This window comes from Orussus abietinus, unplaced genomic scaffold, assembly GCF_000612105.2.
Source record: "Orussus abietinus isolate OABI.00-Male unplaced genomic scaffold, Oabi_2.0 scaffold209, whole genome shotgun sequence".
NCBI classification, from domain to species: Eukaryota; Metazoa; Arthropoda; class Insecta; order Hymenoptera; family Orussidae; genus Orussus; species Orussus abietinus.
Window position 1 is genome coordinate 69,530 of NW_019394364.1, and position 11,519 is coordinate 81,048.

Sequence of the window (11,519 nt, forward strand, 5' to 3'; positions counted from 1 at the left end):
TATAATTTATTCGCATGTGTATAATTTAATGCAACGGAAAATACACAGAGCGCCATCTGGCTGTAACGTAAGAAATTAAAATTGTGTTTCCAACTTATTTAATATTAATTTTTTAAAGAATTATTTAGCATACATTATAGATGGCGCGCACAATTTTCTGACGTTTAAGACACTTTTGATATTTGTTTTGTTTCTGAAATTCTGCTGATTCTGCTTGAATCTGTTGAGTACACAGAATAATATTGAAACTGATTTGTCTTCGTCTGCAAATATTTAAACATAATGGTCAGGTGACAGCAGATTTACCGTGATCGAATGTTCAAAGCCTAACCTCCAACAGTTGAAGATGTTCCGTTCTTTCACTGTTCAATTATTTCTTATAAATTTCTGTTCATTTGTTTTCACTGACGATTGTTCTTGCGGACAAGGTTTAAATCGAAAATCGAAGGATAATGCCGAAACGGGTGAATCGTGTTCAGCCCGCATAAAAGATTCACTGGAAAATGAAGTGAATGTGGATCGGAAAAGTAACCATAAAGAAATGGTATTAATAAATGGTGGAACATTCGCAATAGGAACAAATGAGCCAATATTTGTGGCAGATGGAGAAGGACCAAAAAGAAACGTAGTATTGGACAGTTTCTTCATAGACAAATATGAAGTTAGTAATAGAGATTTTGAAATATTTGTTAGTTCGACCGTATATAAGACGGAGGCTGAAAAGTTTGGAGATTCTTTTGTTTTCGAAGGTCTGTTAAGCGAGAATGTTAAAAGCAGTATCGATGAAGCCGTTGCTCAGGCTCCATGGTGGTTACCAGTAAAAAATGCTACCTGGCAACACCCGGAAGGACTTGATTCTGATATATCAGGTATTTACATATTAATTTAGTTGTTATTTCATTCAATAATTCTATACATTGTGGTTTGGTTACTAATAGAATATTAACGTGTAGTCTTTCTTGATATTCAGATAGAATGGATCATCCAGTTATCCATGTTTCTTGGAACGATGCGACAGCCTATTGTAAATGGTTGGGTAAAAGATTACCAACGGAAGCTGAATGGGAAGCAACATGTAGAGGTGGTCTTTCCGATCGTTTATATCCTTGGGGTAATAAGTTAACTCCTAACGATAAACACAGGTAAGACCTTGTAACGAAATCAGTGAAAATATATATCTACAGCTCTTATTTGAAAAAATCTTATCTTCTAGGACTAATATTTGGCAAGGGGTATTTCCACAAAATAATACCGCAGAAGATGGTTACAAAGGAACGTCGCCAGTCACTAAATTTCCTCCTAATAAATATGGCATTTACAATATTGTTGGTAACGTGTGGGAATGGACGTCCGACTGGTGGTCTGTACGACATCCGGAAGAGGAACAAATAAATTTTGTAAGAATCTAATGCAATATTGTATATTGTAAGCTATGAACTTGTATTGTACATCGATACTTGTATTTTAGAAAGGACCACCAAGTGGGACCGATAAAGTGAAGAAAGGTGGATCTTACTTATGCCACGAGAGTTACTGCTACAGATACAGATGCGCAGCTCGCAGCCAAAACACTCCTGACACATCTGCTGGAAATTTGGGTTTCAGATGTGCAATGTCAGCTTGATATTTTGATAGATTTTTCATTTTATAAATTCATGATACTGTGATATAATATTGTTTGATGATCTGATATGTTACTACCAAAGGGAGAGGTATACTTTTAGCATTAGTCATTAAGTAGGTAGCGGTGATCATGGCGGCATTTAATAATGTCAATAATATTTTTACTTATTACTAGAATACGAATACAAATGCTAGTGATATTTTTTATCAATGAATCATGTGATTGCAACTTATTTGTACGAAAAAAATTTAGCTATATTAAATGGTAAAGATTTAATTACTTAACAAATGAGTTTTTATACCTTATTAACAGACCTGGATACTGAAATTGGTGGGTTGAATTAACCTTTGTGCGTAAACAATTTTATCAATGTTAGTGTGTTATTCCCTCAGTTAATGACTGATATTTAAAATGAAATAAAATTAAAATAGTAATACCCAAAACAGAGCTTCGAAAATTTGTCGATAGAAGAAATAATCCGAGCATTACTTTCTGAAGGAAAAGTAGGAAACATTTCGTAGCGTAGTACCGACTTCTTCCTAAAATCACGCCATCTGCTTTACTAGAGTGGCGTAATTTACTTTGCAATCATCCGTCAATCGGCATAATATAACCTAACAAAGCAGTAAAGACTTTAAATATTATGTATTTTGAATCCAATAAATATGACGACTTCTTCATAAGAGAAGGTAAGATTCATTCTTCAACAATTCAATAAAAAAAAAAAATCTGAATGCAATTCTGTGCTTCTTTATGATATTTTTAAATAAATCTGGGCATGAATTTACAGATTACATTTATCATTACTCCACTTTTATTACAAAATACTGATGTAATTTATCACAACCTTGAAGTTTTCCTATTATTGATCTTAACCTAACAAACCGATAAATGTCAGAAGTATACATTATATCAAGGGTGAATCGTCATTTAACTAACATATTCTTCCAGTATTATTGATATGATTTCAAAAAAAATTATCTCAGTAATGTCGAAAGATATGGATCCAAAAGATAATGAAAACAGAATGCCTATGAAGGTCGTGGATCGACCTACGTTTATATTGAAAACCCGAGAAGGGGAGAGCAGGGCTGTGTCACCGAATCAGCGTAATGGGAATAAGTATGTATATTGACTCATTAGTATTTGAAAAAAAGAATAATACATACTTTTTGTCAATAGAAAAGAAAACGATAGTCAATCTGCGATGGCAACGAAACTGACGGACCGTGAGTATGCCATTTCTTTACACATATATTCGCCTTTGGAAATGAGATAAATCTTAAAATTAATGAACTTAATATTACATGCAGCGCGTACCGTGGTCACGATGTGTGCCGAAATGAAAAGTTGCATCAAATTCATGGACGAGAATATGCAGCTGTGTGAAAACCCTTTAGAATTTTTATACGATCAACAAGATTTTCTAGTCGTAGGGAGTCTAGGAGCTCAAGGAGTTGGAAAGTCAACTATCTTATCACTTCTAACTTCCAATTATGCGTTAGTACTACCGAAATCTAATTTCTAAATGTTAGTCAACATATTATCAAACTTATCCGCGAATAAAATATCTTTTTCAGACCTGATGTGTTTCCTGTCCAAAGTCTTTCCCATCACGAAAGCGGGGCCAACTGTACTAACGGCATCGACTTTTTTGTAACTAAGAATAGAGTAATTTATTTGGACACGCAACCAATACTGTCTGCTTCCGTAATAGACTACACCGCATCGTTTGATCAGAAAAAAAGTCCTACTGATTTTGTTAACGTTGAAACCAACTTAGAATTGCAGTCGCTGCAATTTGCAGCATTTCTGTACTCAGTATGCCACATCGTTATATTTGTACAAGACTGGTTTGTGGATCCCAACATAGTCAGGTAAACATTTAATTTTATTTCCTTAACAAACAAATTATTTAATGGAATCAACGAGTTTTATCCAGATTATAAAACTATTTTTCTTAGGTTTCTACAAACTGCAGAAATGTTAAAACCATCGACCACAAATATGGACCAAGATTACGTTGAATACTATCCACATCTTTTGTTTCTGCATAACAAAGCCGAAGTTCAAGATTTCATGCCAAGTTCTATAGAAACAATGAAGGTAAAAAATCTGGTTTAATAGAAAACATGATATATAGTAATTTTAACATAACGTTCAGTGGAAGTACTCAATGTACATATACGTATTAGAATATTTACTACGCAATGAAAGTCATAGTTTCACTTCGTTTCAGGACTTTTACAACAAAGTGTTTGCCAGTTCACGATTGCAAACACACAGCGGTTTGGACATGAGTTCCACATCCACGGAAGGACAATTGAATTTATTTTTGATTCCAGAGATCAAACCTGATGGTAAGTTTTGATTAACAAAAATAAATTTGGATCTTCTATTTGAATTTCATTTTTAGAAGAAACATTGATCGGTGAAAATGAAAAACATCTTATCGAAAAATTAAGGATGAAAATACATGGAGTTTCTAGAAGCGCAATGATGCCCTCCTCGTTAACAGAAAAGAATTGGTACTGAATAATTAAGTGCTTTTTGTTAAAAAAAATTCTATAATATCGCGATTATTCACATTTTTGGTAATTGCATTTTCTACTTCTAGGTATCATTACGTATCTAAAGTCATGGATGCTATAAAAAAGAGCCACCTTTCTTCCGAATATGGAAGATTGATGCCCTAATATTAAACTAGGGTTGACGTGTCTCAAGTTTCTACAAGCGATTTCATTGGTGAGCTCGAATTCACAAAGGCCATTTTTAATTGTAACACGTTAATTGTTTAAGTAAATCTGCAATTCAAAAGTTTATAGCTAGCTAGATTTGTGTGCTATACAGTATAAATCTGTTCTTAAGTAGCAGTAACATGGTTTAAATTACATCCATCCAGTTCTGATCACAATCATGAAATTATTAATATCCGTTGGCATAACAAAGTGTCAACTGTCAGTGTGTTGCATCGTACCATTTTTATTTCATGTGTTTGAATCAAAATTTCTAACTAATACCCCTAAGTTGTTCATAATAGCAGTTCGATTGCAATATATGGGCCTTATTATAATGAATTTTAACATTAACTCCTACCTAAGCTCTCACATGGAATTCTCCCTTAAATGTTTGTAATCACAGGTCTCTCGATATTGTTTTTCCTTTAATTAGAAAACTTAATGTTTGCTCTTTCAAATGAATATCATTTTGAAATCTTTATGAGTAATCTTCCTGTTCACTGTCCGCTTGCTGCATCGATGCCATTTGTGCGACAGCTTGTAACTGCTGCCATTGCTGTTGCTCCGCAACTGCTTGTTCTTCTCTAGCTTTGGCAAAGAGTTCCTGTTGCTGGCGTAAAAGTTCTTCTTCTGGAATTCCCAAGTTCTCCAGTCTCGTACTCTGACGTCTCCTCTTAGCTGCCACAGCTTTGCAGTCTCTTAGTACAGCTTCCGCTTCTGCACTGTAATCTCCAAAGCCCAACTTCTCCAGCGCTTGCAAAATATGCTCTGCATTTATCGTCTTCTTTTGTTGCTGATTACAGATCTCATTCGCTTCGGATGAAAGTAGGTGTATAAATTCAGTGCAACAATTTAACAAGAGCTCTCTCGATTCATTTGCTACGCGCACGTGGGGTAAGATCTCCTTAATCATCTTGTTGATGGATGCTCGAGGTAATGTGAGCTCGTCATCTTCCGTCGGTGACATCGCAGCCGAGGCCATTTGACACCTTTATTAAAGAAAAATATAGTCATAAAAAAATCATCCTGAATTCATGAAAACGAATCGCAAATATTTTACGCTAACATTTCTTGTACATATTTATATCCTTCTCGTACAAAGAAAAATCAAGAACTACTAAATAAATTGAATTCAGTATTTTTCTGTCTAATTTAACTACTTAACTATTACTTTATTCGAATATTTACATGTCAACGGTCTGAAACTAATTTCGAGTTCAATACATAACCTCACAATCTGATGAGGTATTATGTGCTTAAGAGGATAATTTGACGTTTTTAAAAATTACTATACTATATGTTCTGAATAACAAGCTGTATTAGGAATAAAAAATAACTTTACTTTGTTTATTCTCTGCCGTATCTTGTAAATGTTGCCGCCGAAACAATTAGGCAGTGACGGACAGTCAGATACGTAAAATTAGTGACACTAAACAACGTTAAAGATACAATTCTACGCAGAGATGAGTTGGATTCTACGTACAGAGATGAGTTGGGAGATTGCTCACGGGCAGGGTCGTGAAATCGCATTCTGTGCTGCCCTCTGGTTTCGTACGTTAGCTTTCACCGTTTTTTGCCCCCAAGGGCGGCGCAACGAATTTCTGGTAGGGGCTCGCTTATTTTATTTACTTTATTTATTTTACAACAAAGTGAAATTTTACCTTAATTAAATTCTACTTCACAGCTAGTTCGCGGATCGGTATCATCCCATAAGGATGTTACCGATCCCCCAGGTCCCGCCACGAGGAGGCCGCTGCGATTGGGACCCGCCTAAGCATAGGCACCTGGTTCCGTTGAGTTCCCGGCGTCCCAGGAACTCACAGAACCAGGATTTCATCACCCATACAGCACACCACTCGCATACCATTCGCATCCGTCCATACAACACACCACTCGCATACCATACTCATCCGTCCATACAACGCTCGCCGCAGAGTACAGGGTAAGTCGCCGAGTACATTGCCAGTTAGCATAGCATTACGGATATAATTTGCCAGAAGGGCATACTACTTCTAACGCGAACAATCCAGCAGCTTCCGCCGTCACCGACGACTAACCCGGCTCGGCTGTCGGCCCGCGAATACGAGTTTCAGTCGACGGGCTTGTCCCGGCTTACTGCAGGCAGAGCCCCCGCGGGATGCCGCCAGAGCGAAACAACGTATCGCGCAACCGACAACCTGAGCCAGGTAGCCTTGCACGCCGTAGCTTAGCTACGACGTACTAGATGCCGACGGAAGCTGCCGAATACACTAAAGGTACGGCAATGCCGTACCTGCAAAAATCTACTTCGGTTAGCACGCAAATCCGAAATTACTACCTGCATGGAAAGGTACTCGACAACGTCCTGTCCGCAATTTACAATTACGCACGCACGCAATGAGTGCTTCCACTTTTAACTACATTAAGCTACTGTCATACAAAAAGAAAAAACGCTAAGTGGAACCACTCGCGCAGCTATTTGCGAATCGGTGGTTTCGAACAATAGTTGGAAACCACCGATTCCCCAGGCTCACCACGTGGAGGTTGCTGCGCACCGAAGCCCTTTACAAACGTAATAAATTAAGTTAAATATATTAAGAAAGGGAACGGAAGGGAGGGGGGATGTCTCCCGTAAGGCCCGGTTTCACAACCCAAGTTAACCGAATTTTGATTTTTAACCGTTAGGTTAAACCGTAGGTTAAAACTGGGATTAACCGTTAGATTTAACCGTAGGTTAAAACTGGGATTAACCGTTAGGTTTAACTATAGGTTAAAACTGGGGTTAACCGTTAGGTTTAACCGTAGGTTAAAACTGCGATTAACCGTTAAGTTTAACCGTAGGTTAAAACTGGGGTTAAACCAGTTACGGTACAAGCAGGTAACCCGATGTTTACCCTTCGGATGACCAAAGGGTAATGATGCTCCGAGCGTGCGCTCGGCCTTATATAGGGTCCCCGACCCGGTCATGCGCATGCGCAGTTCCTTATCACGCCTTTGTATATTCCTATTTTGGAATTTTTTTATAATAACGGAATTTCATGGCTACGGAACCCTTTTTTAGGGTCTTTATACTCACGTTATAAAATTTCCAACGATTAGGTACACCTAGTTTGTGAAAAATTTTTTTATCAACTGACCCCTCGGTTGCCTCTTTCTCGTCACCTTAACGGAAAATCCGTAATTATAAGATGGTGCACTTGGAGTACAAGGGTACCTTTTTCAGATATCTGCGGTCGGCATCTGCTGATGGCAGTACCATCACGAGTGCGCGAGCCCCTACCAGAAATTCGTTGCGCCGCCCTTGGGGGCAAAAAACGGTGAAAGCTGATGTACGAAACCAGAGGGCAGCACAGGATGCGATCGCGCGACCCTGCCCGTGAGCAATCTCCCAACTCATCTCTGTATTAATGGTAGATCGATCTCGTTAAATTTATTGAACTAGTATTTTTCATATCATTAAGTAGGAAAAAATCCATTCAAATGTAGAATCGACAAAATATAATCGAAATGATCATTCGCCGTCTCTTCTCCGTCAATCCTGACAAAGTGACATAAGGTCCACCAACATGGCGGCAAATTCAAATTGTCGCCAGTGGCCACCAACGCGATTTTCTTAAGATTTCTTATCGCCCATTTATTACAATGCGTAACACGTAAGGCTTATCAAACCATCACGATTTCATATTCTTTAGCAGGTTAATAGTTATCTGATAAAGCACATATTTAGAGATAGGGAGATGTGGCCAGTTTATTAAACACTCGACTATCCAGTATGAAATCGAAAGTCACTGCGAGCGGGAGAAAGAAATTATTTTTACATAAATATATAAATGAAAATTGTAATTACTCTGGTATTTCTAACTAATACCATTTGTGGCAGAGTGTTATCGATGGGATTTACGGTTAACTTTGAGTTTATCTTGGCTTTTTGATTTAAAAAAATGAGATGTTCCCGAGAAGTATCGCGCGTCGCTTGATTGTCGCGACTATTTTATTTATATTTTTACTGTCCGTACATGGAAAAAAATATCTGTCAGTCGGAGTTGTTCGCAACTTGACAGTGTTTAGTTTTGAAGACAGAATACATGTGAAGGATGAAAATGAAAGGGGTCCATTAAAATTAAATATTTCTTGGGCGAGACCAATTGCAAGTAAACAGCCGTCGTCTTACAGGTAAGCAGAATATTGTTACTCAATTATTATTACTTTGATAAATGACATTTTCGTGACAATGCCGATCCTTTTGCATTTATTTCGTAATATGCTTGTCCCTTCTTTTCTACTTCCAGTATAGTGATCAGCAGCGTTACAGAAAATACCGATAACGATATCATCGAATGTCCTGAAGAATCATTGTATTATACAACCAAAAATGGAAGCCAGTTGAACGCATTGTTGCCGGCACATCAATTGTTCTCTAACTTGCCGGAATTTTTTGTACGTCCATCGTGTTCATACAAAATCCAAGTGCGAGCAAATCCTAGAATTAATTCCACTCTTCAGTCAACGGTTTGTAAAATTTTGTTTTCATATACAACTACATTCCAAAATAGAAAAAATTTTCTCGATTTTACAGGTAATCTTTAAAGTACCGAAATGTGTTGGAAGTTACTGTAACTGTTTAAATGCTGTCAAAACATTACCTGAGCCAAAAGTGCACGCTGTTAAAAACAAGGAAGGCAAGGTATTAATAAAATGGAGTACAATATCAGAAAGCCCAAATGTTCGATTTTTCGTCATCAGGTACGGTCTTAAATTAAATTTCAGAAGGGCACAAAATCATGTCCATGGCAATAAATATTCCCATATTAATTGTTAAAGTTATGAAATCAAATTTTGTTCTAGTGTCGGAGTTCCTCTTTTGGTGTCTAAAAATGGCCTTCCGGTGTATAATACAACAAGAATTATCAAGACATCTTCAAAAGTCTCCTCGTTTACATGGACTCCCCGAAATGATAATAGCTATCTACATACCTCACAACAATATAAAATTATTGTTAACGCAGAGGATAGATTTGGGTGTCTCGGACCTACAGGAACTTTCCTTATACAATCGAACCAAAGTTATCTCACAGCACAGTATAAACTGGTGGTAAAATTATTTTTCTTATCTCAACGTATATTGAATTTAAATTGAATATTTTTTGTACAAATCTAATCATTGGTGCAATATTTTATTTCGGAAGAAATGTATATTTATTCACGTGTTGTGTATATCTGATATTTATTTTAGTGGATATTGATTCTTGGAATGATATCAGTATGCGCCATGACTTTTTGTCTTTTGAGCTTTACATGGACTCAAGACCGCAAGAGATACGAATTGGTCTGGTCAAGTACATGGACCAAACGGTAATCACGGTTATCACTATAACCTTCGATTATTTACCGAGATTAAGTTTAATCTGACCGATAATATTTCAGATATAAATGCCGATTGGTGGACCTGATCTTGAAACACCGCAATGCTTTATACGTGGAGCAGGAGATAGAGGTAATCAGAGAGAACATCATAATAATATTCAAAAACAAATACTAGAATTAAAAAACGTCATATAAAAGTGGAATACTTGTTACTGAAATAAATTTAAAGAATTGTTTTAACTCATTCATCCGCATTTTCAGGAAGCAATGGCCCGGGGAGAGGCTGACGATTTGGAAGTTTCTTTTAGGCGATTGCAGCTTACGCAAGAATTGGGAAATGGACAATTCGGACGAGTCTGTCTGGGGAAATTGGACGGATATGAATATCCAGTAGCCGTGAAAATGCCCAACAGTTCCGACCCGACCGAGCCTGAAACACGGAAACAATTGTTAGAGGAAATTACTATGATGAAAGCGGCCGGTCCGCACCCTCATTTGGTTCGGCTCATTGCTTGCTGTACATTACCGAATTACCCTGCGTGCGTAATTCTGGAGTACATGGAAGGAGGTGATCTATTTGCATACCTCCGACGCCTGAGAGGGAACGTTTCCGAAATCGACTTTCACTCCTACGATATATCGGCTCGCAGTCCCAGCTTAACAGAAAGTAATTTATAGGAAGAATACATTAGGCGAATAATTATTCTGTAAAATGGTACGCCCGATTAATTCATGTCTCTCCTTTAATCTTAGCGACATACACAACCCTGAGCAATGTATCGCCATCCACGCCCACCTCGCCGACGTTCTCTACATGTAGCTTTGCACAATCCACTTTAGACTCGGCGCACTTGCAGTATGCAAACATAAAGGATTACGAGGCTATGCCCGATATCAGCCCTGGGAATTGCAGGTTGAAGAATGACCAGGTGCTGCGTTTCGCCTTGGACATTGCTCGAGGAATGGAGCACCTGGAAAGCAAAGGAATTACTCACAGGGACCTAGCAGCAAGAAATATTCTTTTAGATGGGAATTTAACTCTGAAGGTAATTTGAATAAGCGCTCCCACACCTCTCTATAACAACGATATTATAAGAAATGTTTTAAAATCACGTGTACGCTCGCATCTTAACAAATGGGGGTGAAACGAAAAGCGAAACGCTTATGTCATTACTTTAGAGTCGATTAATTTGTATATTCTTTGCATGTCGGTACTAAATGAGAATACTGAGAGAATGACTCTTTCTTTTAGATTTCTGATTTTGGGCTGTCTCGAAATGGCGAGTACACAATGGACAGTGGAAAAGGAGGCATTCGCCGATTACCGATACGTTGGATGTCGCCAGAGGCGCTTCGCGATCGAGCTTTTTCCTCGAGAAGCGACGTGTGGTCCTTCGCCGTAGTTCTATGGGAAATTGGAACTTTGGGAGCTTTTCCATATCCCGAGATTCGTGACGACCAGTTACTCCGATACGTGCTCAATTCTGGCCGTCTATCAAAGCCTGAGAATCTTTCCGTAGAACTCTACAATGTAATGAACGCCTGTTGGGCATCTCGCCCCGAAGATCGGCCGAATTTTGCGCATCTTGTTCCGTATCTTCATAGTCTTCACGAAACTTCCTGTCCCTGAAATAATAATCACCGAACGCTCCTGTTACCTGCGCCCTTATTTACATCTAACGCGAAATAAAGTACAAATTACGTCTACAGTGGGTAAAATGAAATATAATACGTTATTAACGTGTATAAAACGTTATTATAAATGTGCTAAATAAGAAATGTGGTGCAGTTTTTTTTTTCCTTTCGGTTTTTAT

At 37.9% G+C, this 11,519-nt stretch overlaps 4 protein-coding genes across 5 annotated transcripts; 3 read left to right on the top strand and 1 right to left on the bottom strand.

Annotated features, from left to right (window-relative positions):
- Positions 1-117: 117 nt before the first annotated feature.
- LOC105694523 (sulfatase-modifying factor 1) lies at positions 118-1,908 on the top strand. The gene is made up of 4 exons (XM_012415275.2): positions 118-869; positions 971-1,142; positions 1,214-1,397; positions 1,469-1,908. The coding sequence occupies exons 1-4, from the start codon at positions 347-349 to the stop codon at positions 1,622-1,624; spliced, it is 1,035 nt and encodes a 344-aa protein (XP_012270698.1). The 5' UTR covers positions 118-346; the 3' UTR covers positions 1,625-1,908.
- Positions 1,909-2,169: 261 nt separating this feature from the next.
- Positions 2,170-5,303, top strand: LOC105694522 (protein SMG9). Of its 2 annotated transcripts, XM_012415271.2 has the most exons (10): positions 2,170-2,313; positions 2,576-2,746; positions 2,807-2,853; positions 2,938-3,124; positions 3,205-3,501; positions 3,589-3,730; positions 3,864-3,984; positions 4,041-4,152; positions 4,242-4,369; positions 5,166-5,303. In XM_012415271.2, exons 2-9 carry the CDS (start codon positions 2,586-2,588, stop codon positions 4,318-4,320), a joined length of 1,146 nt encoding a protein of 381 aa, XP_012270694.1. In that variant the 5' UTR covers positions 2,170-2,313; positions 2,576-2,585; the 3' UTR covers positions 4,321-4,369; positions 5,166-5,303. The 2 variants fall into 2 exon arrangements, with proteins under 2 accessions (XP_012270694.1, XP_023287798.1); XM_023432030.1 differs by lacking the exons at positions 2,170-2,313; positions 5,166-5,303 and having other exon boundaries at positions 2,586-2,746; positions 4,242-4,497.
- On the bottom strand, positions 4,172-5,841 carry LOC105694525 (protein Dr1). The gene is made up of 2 exons (XM_012415277.2): positions 5,705-5,841; positions 4,172-5,351 (listed from the first exon to the last, which is right to left on the bottom strand). The coding sequence occupies exon 2, from the start codon at positions 5,342-5,344 to the stop codon at positions 4,841-4,843; it is 504 nt and encodes a 167-aa protein (XP_012270700.1). The 5' UTR covers positions 5,345-5,351; positions 5,705-5,841; the 3' UTR covers positions 4,172-4,840.
- Positions 5,842-7,855: 2,014 nt separating this feature from the next.
- LOC105694474 (vascular endothelial growth factor receptor 2) lies at positions 7,856-11,402 on the top strand. Its single transcript, XM_012415164.1, has 9 exons — positions 7,856-8,514; positions 8,631-8,850; positions 8,918-9,084; positions 9,187-9,433; positions 9,575-9,693; positions 9,766-9,835; positions 9,967-10,372; positions 10,459-10,751; positions 10,958-11,402. Exons 1-9 carry the CDS (start codon positions 8,288-8,290, stop codon positions 11,333-11,335), a joined length of 2,127 nt encoding a protein of 708 aa, XP_012270587.1. The 5' UTR covers positions 7,856-8,287; the 3' UTR covers positions 11,336-11,402.
- Positions 11,403-11,519: the final 117 nt, after the last annotated feature.